General features: G+C 36.6%; 1 protein-coding gene across 19 annotated transcripts in view; it reads left to right on the top strand.

Moving 5' to 3' along the window:
• Positions 1-21,019, top strand: part of RAPGEF2 (Rap guanine nucleotide exchange factor 2) — a 273,052-nt gene that overhangs the window by 221,214 nt on the left and 30,819 nt on the right. For all 19 annotated transcript variants that reach the window (XM_086346931.1, XM_086346917.1, XM_086346920.1 and 16 more), the window contains 5 exons: positions 5,281-5,458; positions 11,404-11,540; positions 12,155-12,313; positions 19,781-19,933; positions 20,199-20,363. In XM_086346931.1, the coding sequence (XP_086203057.1) occupies positions 5,281-5,458; positions 11,404-11,540; positions 12,155-12,313; positions 19,781-19,933; positions 20,199-20,363 (792 nt within the window). The remainder of the gene's footprint in view (positions 1-5,280; positions 5,459-11,403; positions 11,541-12,154; positions 12,314-19,780; positions 19,934-20,198; positions 20,364-21,019) is intronic.

Genomic DNA, 21,019 nt, shown 5'->3' with positions numbered 1-21,019 from the left:
GTGAATGATGGATATTTAATAAGCAAAAACTTTTTTTGTAAATCATTTTTAAGTACTTAATGATAACAATGTAGTAGTTATATTGTTTTGGTTTTAAATTAATTCTTCTCTAGATCTTTATGACGTTTAATATTTCCTCAGTTTTTTCATTTACTTGATATCCTTAAAAATGCAAAATAAACTAGTTTTAAGAACTGTATTCATAATAACAAGTATATGTTTGATTTAATAAATCAGAGTTTTCAATATTGATCTGAGAATATTACTGTTTTTTGAGACTATTACTATTTAACTGTAATGAAAGTCGCTCAGTTGTGTCCAACTCTTTGCGACCCCATGGACTATACAGTCCGTGGAATTCTCAAGGCCAGAATACTGGAGTAGGTAGCCTTTCCCTTCTCCAGGTGATCTTCCCAACCCAGGGATTGAACCCAGGTCTGCTGCATTGCAGGTGGATTCTTTACCAGCTGAGCCACAAGGGAAGCCCCTGTAATATGCACCTAAATCTGTGTTTTACTTATGGAAGATAAGTTAATTTAGGACAGGAGTTATTTGACTAAGTGACTTTATTCTTGCTCCTGAGACCAATATAATCAGATGCCTTTTATTTCTTTTTTATTGAAGTACGCATGTGTGCTAATCACTTCAGTCATGTCCAACTCTGCAACCCATGAACTGTAGCTTCCAGACTCCTCTATCTGTGGGGTTCTCCAGGCAAGAATACTGGAGTGTGTTGCCATGCGCTCCTCCAGGGAATCTTCCCGACTCAGGGATTGATCCCACATCTCTTATGTCTCCTGCATTGGCAGAAAGGTTCTTTATTACTAGTGCCACCTGGGAAATCTGTTACAAGTGTATAGCAAAGCAGTTCACTCACTAAATATAGTTCTCTGTGCTATACAGTAGGTCTTTGCTGTTTATCTATCTTATATATAGTAGTGTGTATATGTTAATCCCAAATTACTCAGATATCTTTTACATATAAAGTGTATGCATATCTTTATTTAGAATGAAAGGGTTTAAAGACTAGCATAAATCTCAGTAGTATTGTATTTTGGAGTAAGATAGAAAATAGCAGGTGTTTTGTTTATGTTTACATACAAATAAATATTTGTATGTAAAATTTTTTTAAACATTTTGTGTTTTATGACCAAGCAAAGCAGAACACATTTTATTGCTGTATTATATTTTAACTGTTTTCTTTATGAATACAGTCTATTTAGAAAACTTGGCGAAGTATTAAAGTACAAAGTGTTTAGTAGTTTGTGTTAGTTGAACCTGATTTTGATTACTTGCACAATTACTAGGTTTTGTTTTGAACAGTTTAGTTTCCCTTCATGTTTTCTCATCTGAAAAATAGTGGTAATAATCCTGATTTGCTGAATTGTTATGAGGATTAATTATTATGTACTAAAAGCATCAGATGTAGTGCTGCATACATGGTAGTCATTCACTATAGGATCACTGGTTTTATAATTACTGTGTGAGTCATTTAGCCAGAACTTAAGGGGTGCCGTTAGCCTGAGAGAGATTTTTACAATATGTAAGGGTCTGGAATATTTAACAAAATTTTTTTCTTTTTTAGGACAAATTCTGCCAGTGTAAATTTTATTCAAGGCTCATTGCTAGGGTGGGGCCAGGTAAAGGGATGCAGGCACAGAGGTGGAAACTTGTCCCCTTGAGGTAGGGCATTTTGATGTGGTCTGTAACTGGCTCCCTTTCCTGTTGTTTGATCCAAGAACAGTCCTATGAATGATGAGATACAACTCCAGCTTACTGATGACAAAACTGGGTCTGTAGAGGTTCAGGGACTGTGTTACAGTCACGCGATGAATGCTGGAGCCGGGATTTGAACTATTGACCCCTGGTTTGTCTGCTCATTCAGCCGAAATAAATCCAGTGACCCCTCAGTTCTGGGCCCTCAAGTTTAGCCCTCTCATCCTGTTGGCCAGTCAGCATTCACTAAACGTATAACTCAGCTCAGTCTCCAAGTGACTCATTGTTCGTGAAGTTAATAGATTCCTAAAAATCTGTTCAAGTTCTATTTAAGATGTATCCCTAAAAGGAATTTTGTAGTATTTTAATATAAGAGGGATATATATTTTAGTTTGAAAGGAATATTTATTTCAAATAAAAATAATCTAAGTTACTGGTTTCATGAATGTTATTTTATGAATAGTTTCTTAAAGAATGGAATACACATAGCAGGACTAGAAAACAACTAATAATGATTGTTTACACAGGTAGGGTGGGGGTTCAGTTTTGCAGAGATTAATCCAACTCACACTGGAAAATCTGTTCTATTTAAGACTTAAATAGAATTCATTTAAATGATAGTAATGACTTCTTTGGGATGGTATAAAATATACTTCTCCCCTACCATATGTTAAGTGTTCAAAAATTTTAAAAAGCCTCCAGTTGTATATTATTTTAAAATGTTTTGTTCTTATTTCCATCTTTAGTACTACCTCTTCACTCCAGGCTGATATTAAAGAATGTGGATATAGAGGACTGTATACTTGAAAATATGAGGTGATGACTAATAATCACCAATGTTAAGATGAAGCTGGGATGAAATGTGATCATAGCAAGCATTAACAAATTGTCACATTTCTAGGCTTTAGGAATAAGGTGATGATAACAACAATATTGGCCTAGTTTCTCTGCTCACAGCCTTGGCATGCCATATCACACTCGGTTCTGCTTCAGTTTCATTCTAAAATCTAGAGACAATTTAAGTCAGAAATATGAGCAGATACAAATTACTATACATAAAATAGATAAACAACAAGGTCCTATTCTGCAGCACTAGGAACTGTATTTCAATATCCTGTAATAAACCATCACTGGAAAGAATATGAGAAAGAATATGTATATGTGTATGTATGTGTGTGTGTGTGTATATATATGAATAAATTATATATGATATATATATATAAATGATTTATATATGTTATATGTATTATATATTGTTAAATATGTAACATACATATAATTGAATCCCTTTGCTGTACACCTGAAACTAACTCAACATTGTAAGTCAACTAGAATTCCATGTTTTTAAAACATCATAAATTAGAGATGTACTGCTGAGCACTACACAATTAATTCTCTAGCCTTGGTGGCAAGGCCTTCTTGCTCTTCGACCTGGAGGAGCATCTCTGCTCACGTGCTCTAACACGAGCAGCAGTATTCAACTGCTCTTTCAGAGGCCACTGCTGAAAGAGCTTTTGTAGGGGTTGGGTTTTCCATTTTCATTTATTCTGTCTTCAGTTATTTTCCCCTTATGTTTTTCTTATAATGTATATATTTTAGTTCAGGAGATTATACCTAAAGATTGAAATTCTTTTTGTTAAAGTTTAGAAAATATTAACACATGCTTGTGTTGCTTCAAAATATAGAATTAAATAGTATGTTCTATAATATAAACTAAGACTTTAGAAAGGGGAAATTTTGTTGATAAGAAAATAATACAATTTATTTATGTTGACTTAAGCTAAATGATAGAAAAATACATATATAAATCCTTCTATAAGGTGCATTCATGTATTAAGTATCTCTTATACAGAAACAGATTAGGTTGTAGTTGTGACTTGGGAGCCAGAGTTCTTGGTTCTGTTCTTGATTCCACAGTTACCAGCAACACAGTCTTGGAAAAATAATTTCTCTTTACCTGAATGTTTGGAGAATAATAAATGTGGATGATGGCACTTACTTCATAGGACTTTTTTGAAGGATTAAATGAGTTAATACATGTGAAGCACATGGAACAGTTCCTGGCATATTGTCAGTATTTGGTGTTGGCTTTTTATTTATTGGGTTCAACATTTTATATTTTCTTCTTTTGTTTATATATTTTAATATGTATTTGCTTATTCTTAAATATAAGATGTCTTAGTGTCTTTGAAAGTCATATGGGCTATGAGTTATCTGAAGCTGGTAGACTTTATGTTTTCTACAAAATTAATAGTTTTATAATAAAGTGTTTCTAAGAGTTCCTTATTTTTTCTGGAAAGCCATGTTTATGATGCTCGAGATTGATACAGTTAATATTTAATTGTACTCATTCTTACTATTCTTAAGCAATTAGTGAAATCTGGGTACCTAATGTCAAATAAGGCGAGGATGACATATATAAGTACAGATAAGTACATATGACACATATGTACTGTTGTTGAGATGAGCATCACAAAAACGTATAGAACAACCTTCAAGGATGATGGTTGTAGGCTTGAGATAGCCAACAGAAGAGACTGTTTTGAAACCTGTGAGTCTTGATTCAGGCTAAATATTTTTATATTTATTCAGGCTATATATATATATATATATACAGGCTAAATATTTCTGTTTTTAATCACAGAACCATGTTAGACCTGATAAGAGTCTCTCTCTAGAATTAAAAAAGATAGTTCTAAAAAATTTAAGAGATTGGATCATTGCATATTTTTTTAACAACACTTTTTTCAGCCGCAGAGGGTAGCTACCAATTTCCAGCTATGACTAAAGATATCAGTATACTTAGATGTTCTTCCTTCTTTTCATTCCTGTTATACCTGGCTCCTTAAGACATTCCTGAGCAAATAATTTTACTTTTGCTTCATTCTTTCTTGATCTTGATTACTTGAAATTTGGTTGGTGCTGCCGTCAGCAGTGTTGAGGAATGGGAAGAAAGACTGTCACCTATAGACATGTAGGGTCTTTCACACCTTTGGTGTTTTATAGTTAGAAAGTGGACACTGGAGTAATCAGCTAATAATGTTTTATTTGCATATTTATTAAATTACCTTTGACTTGGGATTCACTTTTTCATAAAGACTCTTAGTAAGAGAGAAGTGGTTCAGTCTTCTTGGCATTAATAAACCTACACCTTTTCTTTGGGGGAAGGAATTGTTCAGAATTGTCACCCTCACACTCTTAGTTTAAGCCATCCTCTTTGAAAAATAGAGTGAAAACTGGTACTGTCTTTTTCTTATTCTACTGTGTTTCAAATGCCAGGTGACAACTCAGGTAAGAAATCAAAATGATTGTGATAAAACCATTAATTCTAACTAAAAATTCCATGAGATAAAAATCACTCATATTTTGTTGATGTCATGATTTTACATAGTGCCCAGTGCATGAATATTTGTTAATGTTGAATACATGTAGCTTAATTATGGAAAGATTCATATCATAAATTTAATGTTTCAAACAAGCTTATTTCTTTTGGATACATAAGATTTACTTAAAAACAGCTTGTCTGCCCATCCGTCCATCTATTTATTTTTGGTGTGTTTTAAGGCCACAGAGAGTGAGGCTGGTGATATGGACCTTAGTGGGTTGCCAGAAACAGCAGTGGACTCTGAGGACGACGATGATGAAGAGGACATCGAGAGGGCCTCAGACCCTCTAATGAGCAGAGACATCGTGAGAGACTGCCTGGAGAAGGACCCCATTGATAGGACAGACGATGACATTGGTGAGTCTGGGTGAGAAAACAAATCTCAGAGCAATTTAAAGAGTTTAGAAGTAAGACTATCTGGTGCAACAGAGCCCAAGGATATTAGGCTTTAAAAGGTCATTTCTCTTAACATTGTTGAAAACATCTTTGAAAAAATTAATTTTACTCAGTCCATAGCTTCAAGAGGCCACAACTGATAAAACTTCCCAAATGAAAACCTTCCAACATGAGCTGTTTCTTAGCCTACTCTAGGGCAAAAAAAATAAAATAAAAAAGTCAAAGTCATCTTCCAAACATTATCACATTCGTTAATCTTCTTGTGAGCACTGTTCCTAGTAAGCTCGAGCTTCTCTCTGTGTGAATATCAGTCGGGTGGCAGTTGGTAGAGCTGTTGTTTAAGTGACTGTGCTCTCTCTGTGGTTCCATAGAGAGGAGAGGCTAGAGGAAGAAGTGAGCAGAATGTCAAGTGAGCCCCACATGAGCCTAGGGGTTGGGGCTTTAAGTGTGCCTTAAGATTATGGGTCTAAGTGGGTTTGCGTCGCTTTCCCCTTCCTCAAGGTTCCCTTGACCCAGCTTGGCCATCAGAATAAGAGTTGATTGTGTGATGATTGTTTAGTGTTTGACTCTGCCTTCCAGACCCTTCTTCTTCCTTAGATGCTGGGAGTGAGACCAGCTTCCTCTGAGAGCATCTCTGCCCTGCAGGTCTGGAGTCTATAACACCCTTGCCTGAGCCCCAATTATCTGCTCTTCCATGCCCCCAGCTCTTTGGGGGCCAATATGTATTTGAAAGAAATTCAAGGAACTGAGTCTAGTAGGATTAGATATAGGACAGTACGGCCATTGTTATATGTGAGTGGCTTGTTTCTTGTGTTTGAAGGGAGCCAAACATTATGTATGAGGAGAACCTTGTACCATTTAAGATCTGTACATATGCTAGGGAATTGAAGTTGGAAAGCCAGGTATTCTAAAATACCACTGAAAGCACTGATAGAAATTGCCAGCTGTTTAGAGATGACTGTTATGTGGGGTGAGCACTCAGTCACTGGCTAATGTGGCTGCACCTTGTATGGACTGAGAGTTTCCTAGGTCCTGGCAGCCCAGTGGAAATGAAGCATGGAGGCCCTGATCCTGCTGGCTCTGAGGAATAGAGTCAGGGTTGGGGTCATAATCTCAGGGTGCGCACCGAACAGGAGGCTGTGGCAGGAATGAAGGACTGTCAGCGCCCTTTTGGAAGCTCAGACCTGGAAGAGAGGAAGGAGGAGCCAGCTGTGCCTGTACCTCCAGCGCAGAAGTGCCTCTGCAGTAACCCTTTGTGGGTTACTGGGTTTCTGTTGGAGGATGTAGCTGCTTCTCACATACCTATCCCTGTTCCTCCATACTTTATCCCACTTCCTCCTCCACCTGCTCCACTCTCTGGTCTAAAGGCTCTCATAGTCACAAGTCTTCTGAGGCTTCTGCAGCATGAAGTCAAGTGGTCCTGTGTCATCCTTGAAGACTTAGGGTTTAGCTTCCTTGCATCTGATAACTCACATTCACCTGATTTCCACTGTCCAAAATGTGTTTCACTCTCCTTCTTCACTTCTCTTTGTCTTTGTGATTTCTCTCTCTCTTTTTTAATTTTATTAGCGTGTAGTCAACTTACAGTGTTGTGGTACTTTCAGGTGTATGGCAAAGTGAACCACTTATGCATATATCAGTAATGTGTATATGTCAGTCCCAAACTCCTAATTTATCACTTCCTCCCACATTTCCCCTTTGGTAACCATAAGTTTGAGTTTGAGATCTGACTTCGTTTTCATTGTCTCTTTATTGTAGCTTTAAAGAGAGAATGAAGTTGGAAGTAGTGTGTTTGGTTTGCCATCTTAAAAATTCTTGCTCATAGAGTTTATAAAAAATAGATTAAACATTGCTTATGAACAGATTGATGTGAAGGTTATCCTTGTTTGAATATGCTCATTTTAGTATAGTTATGGAAGAAAGTTATGATTAGTAAAATATATGAAGCATGTCATTCCTGGAAATTTAAGGCAATCACTTCATATCTGAGAAGTTTTCTCTTCTAGAATTTCTAGAAAGCAAGATCTATGCTGATTCCTACAAATGAATACCAGGCTAATTATTTTAAGGTGCTTGTTGATATAATCCCTGGATGAATTACTTGTAGTTGAATACCAATACACTTGTAAGCAGTGATGACTCAGACGCTTACTCCTATCAAATATATTTTTATTTAAAGTAGTAAATATTGGTCATTAACAATAAGGCATAATGGCATTGTTTGATCTACACAAGGGCTTGGAGGATCTTATATTCCATCGCCTTTAAATATCGCCACATGTGAGAACACTTTGGCTTGTTTGCCGTTACTGTTGTTAAATCTAAATCATTCTCCAGCATTTAGTTAAAGCAGACACCTTTTTTATGAACTGCAGACATCTGTGTAACTGATGCTTTGTCTAAACGCCTCTCTGCCTAACCACGTTCCTCGACTCAAGGGATGGGGTGTGTTTGTGTTTTAAGTTTAGTCAAATCAAGCTGCTTATATTTAAATATGTTTTTAAAATTTCAGGAATTAAAAAATTTCCCCTTGGGGTTCCATAGATTCTTGGGTGTGCCTTTGTTTCCGTACTTTGAAGAAAGACACATTATTCGTGTTTGCTCTCCAGCTTGTAACTCTATAGGTACTCAATTATTGAATACTTTTTTTTTTTTTTTAAAGATTTTGAGGACTTGACATATAAAGGTAGAAAACTACTTTGATCCCTTTCAAGGAACTCTTTTTTTTTTTTTCTTCTCCTCACTTGGTACCCCACACACAAATCCACAAGTTTTACCGTAATTATTTCTTATGTAAAATTAAACCAAAGCAATAAGATAAGGATTTTTCTGAAATGGCTAAAGCTTCTGGTGTCTATAAGTTGATTTTAGGCTTTTCTTTGTGTTACATTGAGTAGAAAAAATGTTTTATTGAGCGTCTAATATTTTTTACAAACAGGATTATTCTTTTCCTGATGAAGTCACACTGATGTATTATTCAGACAGAGTCTTGCAAGCCATTTAGAATAAAGTGATTCTCTTTCTCCATCCACAAAACTTCTCCCCGTACCCTAGGAGCTATCTCCTTACCTGTCGCATGCTCTCAATCCTCAGCTGCCATGACCCCTGTAACTCTGTATGTTTCCTGTGACATCAGGGTTTATGTTGAGCTCCTGAATCAAATGCTTCTATTTTACATTATTATGTTTTTTTAAAGATTGGTGATATAAATTCTTTATTTTTTAGATTCTTATAATCCTCTCATGTAATAAATAAGTTATCACACAACTGATGATATCATTATTGAATCCTTGAGAGTTTTAAAAGCCCTTGCATATTGTTTGGTTAAGTGTTTAATTTTTCAATTGAACTTGGAGAAAAATGTGTATTTACTATTATTATATCTTCTTTGTCTTCTTTGTTATTTATCCTTATTATATGTGATATACAGATATTTTCTATCCCATTGTATTTTATTAATGTTAGTCACTTACTCATATATCATGGACTGATTTCATGACCCATTAATGGAGTAGGACACTGCTGAAAAATAAGACAAATGTCCATGCAAGCACTTCAAATCATTATTGCAACTATTAGTGAGTATGCTTTATACATTCATATGCTTCATATTCACCCACCATATGTGGTGGTACTTTAACTTTTATTTTTGTCTAGACATGTTAAATTTAAAATATTTCTGACAATTAATTTGTAGTCTCCTATTTTTCTTAACATCATACGTCTTTGTCCAAGGAAGTTTAGCTCCTACCAGGAGAGGGAAAAAAATAAAATGTATATTATAGCTAGATTTTAATACCTGTATTTTAGCTGTGATTTTAATGGCTAGTATTAGCTGCTGCTAAGTCACTTCAGTCGTGTCCAACTCTGTGCGACCCCATAGACGGCAGCCCACCAGGCTCCACCGTCCCTGGGATTCTCTGGGCAAGAACACTGAAGTGGGTTGCCATTTCCTTCTCCAATGCATGTAAGTGAAGAGTGAAAGGAAGTCGCTCAGTCATATCTGACTCTTAGCGACCCCATAGACTGCAGCCTACCAGGCTCCTCCATCCATGGGATTTTCCAGGCAAGAGCTAGTGGGGGATGGTAGCTAAAGAAAACTGAGAGTGGTAACAGCAGTGTTAACTGTGATGTGTCAGCCAGAGGACCACGATTGCTTCATCTGCCTTTATGTTGCATATCAAAACATATGCATTTGTAAAGCAAGGAGTCCTGCCTCCTGTAGTAGGTACATAGTAGATGTGGGTTATCTTTTACAGTGATATTCAAAATTGCCTCACAACCGCCCTCAGGTATATTTTATGACACAACACAAACACATCTACTCATTCCAGGAATAAAAGTTTCACTGAATAAAACTTAACTCTTTCTGTGATTGATGCACTTTGATACTCTTGTTCCTTCTTTTTAAAAAATGCTGGTTGCAACAGTCAGTTGATGTCCTGATATATCAGTCTGGGTCAGGTTGAAGAGCACTGTCTTGTTGGACAGAGTCCCTGGGTACCACTTACCACTGTTATTCTTCTGATTACCAAAGCCACCCCCATAATGAAAAGCCTTACACAGCAGGGATGACGTAGGGTCTCCACAGAACAGACATTACCAAGCTAGACCAGAAAACACCGCCTCGTCTGACCTTGTAGGAATGTAACGTTTTCATAAAATATATCTTTGTATTATTATACATTGCTTTTGCAATTAGCAAACTATATCGAACAACATAAAACTTGTCATTAAATCCTAACAGAAGGAATGTGCATAGAGACAATGTCAGTATGTGAGGACAAGGAAAATGGAGTGAAATTTTCATTTAGCCAAAAGTTTGAACAATGCCATGAATATAATATTGAATATATAATCATATAATATATATAATAATGACAATAATAGTGGTTCTCATTTGTTGAGTATTTACTCTTTGCTGAGGACTTTATCATCTGAATTGCATTTGATCCTCAGAACTGTCCAGTGAAGGTAGGTATTATATTACTCTTTTTCAAGTGAGGGAAACATGTCTAAAGGGAACGAATCGACTTCCCCAAAGTAATTCAGCCAGTAAGTGTCCACACGCTATCTAACACATGCCCTGTGCTCTTCATCATTACCTGTGAGGTCCAGCCTGAGCATGGAGGTAGACAGTCCTGAATCATCTCACTGCCACCTCCTCCTTGTGTGCCTTTGAGCCTCGATTTCCTCCTTGTGAAATGAAAAAGAAACCATGCATTTCATAGAGCCATGGTGAGGAGGAAGGAACTTAGAAAGGAGCTCTTATTGAAAAGAATCTGCTTGTCCACAGCATTGCCACTGGGAAGAATGAGCAGACTTTGTCAGTCTATGAGATCCGAATTAGCACATGCATTTCATTTGCATTCATCACATAATGTTGTGAGCATGTTAATTGATTCTGGGTTTGTCTGATCCACAGAAAATATTCCCTGCTTTCTAAATCCTGGAGTATCTTTAGAGTGAGGGTGGTTGTTTCTGCCATCTGTTTTGGGCACCGAGTTGCCCAGAGGCACCAGAATGGACCTGCTGACTTTCTGGAGAATTCCCAGTGCTCTGTTTCATTTCAGCTTATTATTTCATCCTGTAATAAACCTTAACAAGATCACAGCTCATTTTCAGTAGCAATCCCCCATTGAAGTTTATTGATCTCTTCATTGGAATTTGAATCGCACTGAGTCCTATTGCTCCTGAATCAACAAGGAAGTGTTACCCTTTCCACAGTGACAGAATTCTTTGTATACCTGCAAGAAATTCAGTGTGCTAAAGATATTTAAAGTAATTGTGTTGTTCAACAGGCAGAATTGTAGAGCATTTAAAAAGAAAGGACCCCAGAGCCTTCTTTCTGAACGCTTGTTTTTGAAATTAGTTGTCATTTTCTTTGCGCACCTTCTGCTTTTCAGAACAACTTCTGGAATTCATGCACCAGTTGCCTGCTTTTGCCAACATGACGATGTCGGTGAGGCGGGAGCTGTGTGCTGTGATGGTGTTCGCTGTGGTGGAAAGAGCTGGGACCATCGTGTTAAACGACGGTGAAGAGGTTAGGAAATATTTATACCACTTAACAATGTCTCTGTGTGAGGCTCGCTCAATGCAGCAATGAACAAAAACTCTTTCTTCTTTAAAAACAATGAGCAACAATAAGTTTGCATCACTCAGAATTTTGATACACTCATTGTTGTGTCAGTCTTTTCCAAACCCACTATTTTATTTTCTATTATTTGCAATATTTAGATGATATTGATAGAAACATTTTGAGGTTTTAGCTTTTCAGATTTTGCAGTTTAAATGTTTATAATGTAATGCCTCTTGTCAGAACAAAATGATGTTCTTATCAAGGCAATAGCGGTCATTTTATCTTGTTTACATGTGTGTTTTGGGGAACAGAAGAAGTTTTTTTCTCTTGTGGCATTTTAGAATACCCAGTCATTAGGAAAGTGGAATGCCGTGGACCCCGTGCAGGCATCTGGAAACCTGTGGGTAGATGGCTGAGCTTTAGTTCTTGTTCTGTGAACTTGGCGAATGGTCATCTGTACTTGGGGTATTTTTCCCTCTTTAAAATAAAAGACCTAAATCATTTGTAGGGAGCATTCCAGGATTTACAGCTTCATGATCATGATTATTTTCTGCTTTGTCTTTGTTTTTTGAAACTAGCTGGACTCATGGTCAGTGATCCTGAATGGTTCTGTGGAAGTGACTTATCCAGATGGAAAAGCAGAAATACTCTGTATGGGAAATAGTTTTGGTGTCTCCCCCACCATGGACAAGGAGTACATGAAAGGCGTGATGAGGACAAAGGTGGATGACTGCCAGGTATAAATTGTCATTAAAAATGTATGTCTTACGCTTAACAAAGAACACTTACATATGTAGTTGTGGTAAGGTTTTTTTGACCTGTATAGATAGGTCATCTTTTAGAATTATAAAGAAGATTTTAAAGTACAACTATGACTTTTAGTGTTATCATACTCCAGGAAATTAAAAATAAATCTCCCATAAAGTTATTTGAACTCCACAAAACTAAGCATTCCATAAATGTGTTCTATTAAAAAACAGGTGTTCTATAAATATGATATCTAAAAATTGCCATCAATAATAGATAATCTAGTCAACAGAAAGTATTGAAGTGAAATGCCCATCATGAACAGAAATTATATAGAGATTATAGTAAAGTTGCTGTGATACAGTTACACGGTGTTTTTATTTAAATACATGCAAGATAAGGAATTGACTTTAGAAGTCATGAAAATTAATCATAGTTGAATCAGTTAAAATATTTGCTAGTTAAGAAATGACTGCCAATGAAAAATACAATGTCAGTATTGATATTATGTTAATATTCATTATATAAAAGCATTTAATAAAAGACTAGAGAGTATATTGAGACCAAATGTGAAATATAATTTGATCAATTTAACAGGTAACCTCTATATTAGTGCAAAACAAATTTAAGATGCTTTTATTATTATTGCATATTTATAATTCCATGTCTTAAAAACTGACCTTGAAAGGTAAAATATTTAATATAGTAAACCAAAAAAGTTGACTTAATTAATGTTATATGCTCACTGTATTTATTAGTCTACAGTCTGAAATACATCTGAAAATAGTTTATACTAAAAGAACATCATTGAATTTTTATAGTGTCTGATAAATGTAAAGTAGTGTTCATTTAAATTTTCAATTTTAAGTGGTTTACTTACTAAAAAGAAAAATGACCATGGCTATAAATAAAATTGTCTTACCTAGAGAATAATTTTGCTAAATAATTCCTCCAGTGAGCACTATAGAGAACAAAAAAAATGGCTATGAATTCAGTGTGTTGAATATGTAATGCCAGAGGAGCATTCTAAATATAGCCGGCTCTCAATTATTTGGCATATTAGAGGCAAACAAAATGCTAAATAAATCTCAAAGTATTTGGCCTCAAAATCTCAAATTGTTTCTTTTAAGAGGGTCATATATGACATTTCAGCTTTAGAATTATATTCCCCCCCAAAAAACAAAGCCAACCTGTGAGTCAAAATAAAGAGAAAAGTTGTTAAGGATTTCTCTGTCCTTCTCAGTCTTGCCCCCGACACCCAACCCAAGCCCTTCTACAAGTTACTACAGCACCCGAGTCTGTCTCTGTCCTTAAAGTGCGAGTGAAAGTTATTTCTGAGAATTCAGCTACTATGCTATCACCTGGTAATTGGCCAACCCCTTTTATTAGAAATTTTGTAATCATGGAACTGAAATGATACAGGAGGCTTAGAAATGTTTCAGAGTAATTGATAAAGATATTATATGAGTTAATATTACAGAGTATTTAACTAATGTCAGACATACTAGGTAACATTGAATATTTATCTGGAAGTGTGTGGAAAAGAAAAGAGGAGGTGGATATTAGGAGGAGAGTTCATGTATTTGCTGGATAAGGAATCAGCAGGAAACCCAGAGTGATGGTCCGTAAAGTAGACGCCAGGAGAAAACTCTGAATTAGAATGAAAACTCTGATAAAGGTAATATTAGGCTCCTGTAGCTCCTGATATGAGACTCCGGATGTACAGAGAGGGTCATGGGTGCAGTGTCTGCTAGAGAAAGTCTTTTCTTACTCTGTAGGCCACTCTGCATGCTGTAAAAGGAACATGAAATAAATCAGGTTCAAGAGTCATCCTTGTGCTTCCACATCCCTCTCAGACCCTAAGTTCCCTCCTTCCTTATTAGAATAGGCTTGGAGAAAAAAATTAGATATTTTAATGCTTATCTGAGATAGCATTTTTACTGTATTTCTGTTAAAATGTCATGTTATTTGTCAGAAAGTGCACATATCTCATCCTCCTCTTGTTGGGGAAAGTCAACAGTGAGAATCACATTTTTTATCCATAAAATGACCTCCACAAGAGTGTCATTCCACTGAGCACACTGTAGATAATCAGTATTGATTGAATGAAATGAACAAAGGTGGTGTCCATTCTGAGAGGAAGCAACCTTAGCAGGTTGACCCTCATTTGCTGGCCTCTCAGTGGGTTCCAAAAATACATCTTGGGTAGTGTGGTTAAAATGGAGCCCATGATCAATCTTGAAGACACAGTGTGAGTGGATTCAACTGGACACTTCTTTCTATTATTATTATTGGAGAGTAATTGCTTTACAGGGTTGTTTCTGCTGTTTAACAGCATGAATCAGCTACAACACATATATCCCCTCTCTCTTGAGGCTCCCTGCACCCCAATCCAACCCCTAGGTCATCATAGAGCACTAAAACCATACTTCAAATGATGTTTATCTCTGCCTGTTTAGGTCCCGTGATGCCCCCAACACCGTGCTCTATCCTGCTCCCTTCTGTGTGCTTCTTTTCCCAGTCTTGTCCCCTGTTGGATTTGTAGGACAAAGGCAGAACCAGGCAGACGTCTTTTGGTACCAGATGATGGCTCGGGTTTTCTGTTCCCCATCCATGTGTTTGTTTTTTTCACCCTCTGCCTGTCTCTCTTTTCCTTTCCTGCTCTTCCACTTTCTGTCTCCTCGTCCCCTCTCCCCCACCTAAGTCTTGGGCCTGCCAGAAACACCCAGGCATGGCTTAACCCTGCACTGTACCCTTCAGCAGATAGGGAACACTTGAATGCCTATGTGAACAGTTAGGTATAGCTCCCTTGCAAGCACAGAGTACCAATTTAAATAGAGCTCACCTCTTAAGGTAAATCTGTGAGACTCAGCTTTTCCTGAGACTGTGAGAGCTGTTAACTTTACTTCATTTTGTCATTTTCAATATGTTTACTAAATAAAAGCTGTGAGGTCATATGCCCAAAAGAAACTTATCTTGTGACATAAATTGTTTTTGCCCTTTTATAAGAGAAAGCTTAGTTGAGTTTTTATTTCATATCAGAGTGGCAAGATCATACAGGGTGAATAGCCGTCTTAAAGTATAAAACCTCTCTAAAACAATTGTGTTCATTTCAGTTCAGTCGCTCAGTCATGTCTGACTCTTTGCAACCCCATGGACTGCAGCACGCCAGGCCTCCCTGTCCTTCACCAACTACCAGAGTTTACTCAAACTCATGACCATTGAATTGGTGATACCATCCAACCATCTCATCCTCTGTTGTCCCCTTCTCCTCTTGCCTTCAGTCTTTCCCAGCATCAGGGTCTTTTCAAATGAGTCAGTTCTTCGCATCAGGTGGCCAAAATACTGGATTTTCAGCTTCAGCATCAGTCCTTCCAATGAATATCCAGGACTGATTTACTTTAGGAAGAAATGGTTGGATCTCCTTACAGTCCAAGGGACTCTCAAGAGTCTTCTCCAACACCACAGTTCAAAAGCATCAATTTTTTGGCATTCGGCTTTCTTTATAGTCCAACTCTCACATCCATACATGACAACTGGGAAAACCATAGCTTTGACTAGACACACCTTGGTTCAGTTCAGTCGCTCAGTCTTGTCCAACTCTTTGTGACCCCGTGGACTATAGCACTCCAGGCCTCCCTGTCCATCACCAACTCCTGGAGTTTACTCAAACTCACGTCCGTTGGGTCGGTGATCTTTGTTGGCAACTCACAAATTTTCAACTGGCTTTATCATACCTATTTTTTCTTTGAATTTAATGTTATATCTAAAAATTTCTTAAAGCAAAAATAAATTTGCTAATTAAATAATTAATGTTTTCATCTAAAGTGTATTTCTTTTGCGATGTCAGTGCTGTGTGGCCATATTGGAAATTCAATTTGGGATTCCTTTTTTTTTTTGTTTTTCATTTTTGGATGGTATTTCAGTTTGCTGCAGAAGAAATGCCAAAAATGTCTGTCTAGACACTAAGAATTTCAAATCAAATTTATTCTAATTTCTTTAAGTCCTTAGTCAAGAGGATTAATTATAGTACATTTCAAAATTCATTTTCTTTTTATCTCTCTACTTGTTTTAACTCAAGGATATATTTCTTTTTTAGGAGATAAACAATATAATTATGTTCTCTAAAAATTAGTATAAGAAAGAACACCTAAAATTATTTGGAGACTGAGAACAACTTGCTGTCCTGTAAAAAGAAAAAAAATTAAAAATATTTTTCAGGCAAGAACCACATGTTTCAAATATACGCAAACCTGTGGTCAGTGTTAAAGATATGAGTTTGGAGGTAGTTTTTGGCATTAAAAAAATTTTACTTAGCTATCCATAATTGCTTACAACAAAAGCCTATGCTTTTTGAATTTTAACTTTTTGATCTAAACGAATAAAAAAATTAGTTTTTTATATCAACCAACTCAGTGGAAGAAGCAATGTTGTAGTATGCTATTTCTTCCATGTGAACTGCTGCTGCTACTTCTGTAAAAAAGCTTTGTTGATTATGCAGAAAGTATGTAAAATATAGAAAAGTATGTTAAACAATGAAAATTGCTTGTTATTTGCATTGCTCAGAAATAATAATCATTCTCCTTTGTGATTGGTACCCTTTATCATTAAAAATATTCATCGTTTTTTATTTAAAAATAAATAATTCTTAAAAAGTAATAATTGATTTTGTTATATTCCACAATTTTTATATGCATGTATATAATATTAAATTAGCGAGCACATGCTTATGAGACATTGGGAGACTAGCATGACGTTGGTACGGCTGTCTCTTCATCTGTGCAGTGGGGATAATAGCACCTTCATGGCATCCCATGAATGCCATGGGAGGTTGGGAGGATAAAGTGAGAAAGTTCCTGTCAGGCAGCCACAATGTAATAATAATGATGTCATCATCACTATTAAAATCATTGTTACAATATTTGGTTTAAAATGTTTTAAAAAATGATGTAACATCAAGAATATGGAGTCGGACATGACAGAGCGACTTCACTTTCACTTTGATGCATTGAAGAAGGAAATGGCAACCCACTCGAGTGTTCTTGCCTGGAGAATCCCAGGGACAGGGGAGCCTGGTGGGCTGCCGTCTATGGGGTCACACAGAGTCGGACACAACTGAAGCAACTTAGCAGCATCAGCAGCATCTTTTATCTGCCATGTGCTATAATTTAGCCATTCCCTCTCTTTTAATCTTTCACATTAAAGGAGAAAAGAAATGTTCATTCTTCCTTCATTCCTAAATGATTTTTTTGCAATTTTAAATATGTATATTTTATTGAAGTATATTTGACCTACCCTAAAAATGATTTCTAAAATAAGAATAAATTATTCAAAATTCAGAGAAGACAAAAATTTTAAGTTAAAAATCTGTTCTTACCTCCTCACTGGCTTCTGGTTACTTTGTGTAATAAGTGATTTCTTGAATTCATTCTTCACTTTCTTTAAAACTACTAAGAAATATAATTATATGGATTGCCCTGAGTCCTGAATTTTTTTATCTTTGAGGTCATGGAGGAGTAATTGTTTGATGTGCACATTTTTGTTAACTTCTTTAAGAGCAAGGATTAACCTTAATATCAGTTATGAGAAATAATGATTTGAGCTTAAAAAGTATGTGGCTTCCTTTGTGGATCTTTTTGAACAGCCTTTCTAAGCTGATTTCTTTTATAATATAATCACACATTTATAATATCTACTGCATGGATATCTTTGAATTTCGATATCATTTATTAAAATTATCTTTTAAAAAATTGTTGCTCTCAAAATCTTTTCAAATTCTTAAAACCCACTAAGTGATAATTATGTTTTTACATCATTTTTACATAATAAAATTTATCAAGCATATATTATGTATCTAGCACAGTGGAGGAGCTTCACCTGGATTATTTCATTAAACCTCCACAACAACCCTTTGAGGCTGGTGCTATTAGGATTATTTCCCCTTTTCAGATGCAAAATAAGACCCACAGTGAAAAAATCCTGAGAAAAATCCTTTTCTCAGGATTCCACAGTGAGAGGTAGTAAAGCTCATGTCTGAATCAGTTCACCTGGCCCTAGAAGCCGCAGTGAGGAAGGATGGGGGCAGTTAAGAGAATTTCTTCTTAAAAGCAATTCTGTGATGATTTGATTAGCAGGCTAGGATTTCTTAAGCACCAGAGAGTCCCAGTTTTTTACCTGCCCACTGATAGTAAAACAAAAAGTCACAGCCTAAAAAAAGTGGTGGCTCCTTAGCTTAGTCCCCTGGATTCAGGTGGCACATTACAATTCTTAAACCAGAAACAGCGCCCAGCAGCTGTCCTGATGGACTGATTAAAATCCATTATTGCATCCTTCTATTCTGAATTCTTTCCATATTCTTCTGTTAGGACCATGAGCCTAACAGATAATTAAACAACCACCTATAGACTCTCTCCAAAGGTTTTTTGCTGCTCTGCCCACCAACCTAGATAGCATATTAAAAAGCAGAGACATTACTTTGCCAACAAAGGTCCGTCTAGTCAAGGCTATGGGTTTTCCAGTAGTCATGTATGGGTGTGAGAGTTGAACTATAAAGAAAGCTGAGTGCCGAAGAATTGATGCTTTTGAACTGTGGTGTTGGAGAAGACTCTTGAGAGTCCCTTGGACAGCAAGGAGATCCAACCATTCCATCCTAAAGGAAATCAATCTTGAATATTCATTGGAAGGACTGATGCTGAAGCTGAAACTCTAATACTTTGGCCACCTGATGCGAAGAGCTGACTCATTTGAAAAGACCCTGATGCTGGGAAAGATTGAGGGCAGGAGGAGAAGGGGATAACAGAGGATGAGATGATTGGATGGCATCACTGACTCAACGAACATGAGTTTGAGTAAACTCCAGGAGTTGGTGATGGACAGGGAGGCCGGGCATGCTGTAGTCCATGGGGTTGCAAAGAGTCAGACATGACTGAGCGACTGAACTGACTGACTGACCACAGTTGTAAGGATATGCACTTTTTTTTTCTAATTTTTATTGGTGTATAGTTAATTTACAATGCTGTGTTAGTTTCAGGTGCACAGCAAAGTAAATCATATATCTAGATATATATGTGTATATATACACATGCATATATCCTATCTTTTTTTTTTTTAGGTATCTATCCTAAGAGTCCACTCTACTCCCCCAGTGTTTTCTAATCATCACAAAAGGGACATGAGGAAGGAATATTCTAATTTTACCTTCTGATTATTTTTAATTGTTAGGATTTTTAATATAAATTACATATAATTATTCTAAAAATGAAACTTTTCTTGACCAAGGAAGAAATACATTAAAAAGCAGAGAAGTCTGATGAAGGTTCATTACCGAGCTCATTTAGAAAGTATGGGAAAGACATGGAAAAATGTCAGTCTTAAATATTTAAAACACTGAATCATTAGCGCAGCTAGGTCTCTTGCAAGCACTTTATCATTAACATGTGACTTACATTTTATTCTAGTTTGTCTGCATAGCCCAGCAAGATTACTGCCGTATCCTCAACCAAGTAGAAAAGAACATGCAAAAAGTTGAAGAGGAAGGAGAGATCGTCATGGTGAAGGAACACCGAGAGCTTGATCGGACTGGAACAAGAAAGGGGCACATTGTCATCAAGGTGAGACAAACGTGCCACATCCCGAGGGAGGAGGGTTTTGGTAGTATCGCTTGTGATGATTTAGGATGCCCCCTCCTCATTTTTCAGTGTAACTTCTCTTAAATGTATCAGTTGTAAAGACTCTTTGAATTTCTGTGATGAATAGGAGTCTTATTCATTATTGTATATCTTCCTACCCAGTTCATCTTATGCTGAAGATTTGAAATCAAGGTACATGTAGATACCACGCATGCAGGATGCTTATGACACGTTTGATTTGTTACAGGGCACCTCAGAAAGGTTAACGATGCATTTGGTGGAAGAACATTCAGTGGTGGATCCAACGTTCATAGAAGACTTCCTGTTGACCTATAGGACTTTTCTCTGTAGCCCTATGGAAGTGGGCAAAAAGTTGTTGGAGTGGTTTAATGACCCGAGCCTCAGGGATAAGGTTGGAAGATACGTTCTAGTTTCCTTTCAAATGTGAAACATTCATATATAAAGTTAAAGAACTTTAATATATACAGTTGTTATACCAGTTATGTTCAAATTATGTTGGTGGGTTAAGAGAATGTATTTTTTAAGCAAAAGAAAAGGGATGCTACAAATACTAATTCTTGTTATAGATTCTAAGTTCAGCCCTAGAATTTTCTCTTTTAACACAAAAGCCAATACATTGGACAACAAATGTTTCAGTAGATTTTCCGTGAGAATCATTCCATATGTTGATGTATTTTTGGGAGGAAGTGAGCTTCATATCCTCCTCTGCTATCTCCTTTCCCCTCAACAAATGTTTAGACTCTAGTTCTGTTGAAAATTCTATTAAAACACAACCCCCAAACACCTGGGTTCCTTGGGAATGTGCATCCTCTGGTTCAGTAGCTGGCCAGTGTACACCACATAGAAGTTATCGGTTTTCAGTTGCCCCAAAACAGCATCTCCTCTCAACCAGTGTGGGTGGGTAGGGCCCTGTCTTATAATTATAAACTGATCCTCTTCACCAGCTCTTGAGTCAGGCTCTTTTTCAAGGCCAGAGAGGGTGATGAAGTTCCTAGTCTTGTGAGGTTTGAGAATTAACTAGCCTGTACTCATTTCTCCTTCCATATG

Source organism: Bos grunniens, chromosome 17, assembly GCF_055505025.1.
Source record: "Bos grunniens cultivar Pamir isolate PY7600 chromosome 17, Bosgru_T2T1.0, whole genome shotgun sequence".
Classification (NCBI taxonomy): Eukaryota; Metazoa; Chordata; class Mammalia; order Artiodactyla; family Bovidae; genus Bos; species Bos grunniens.
The sequence above is the reverse complement of the archived record's forward strand: the minus strand, read 5'-3'. Positions and strand labels throughout refer to the sequence as shown.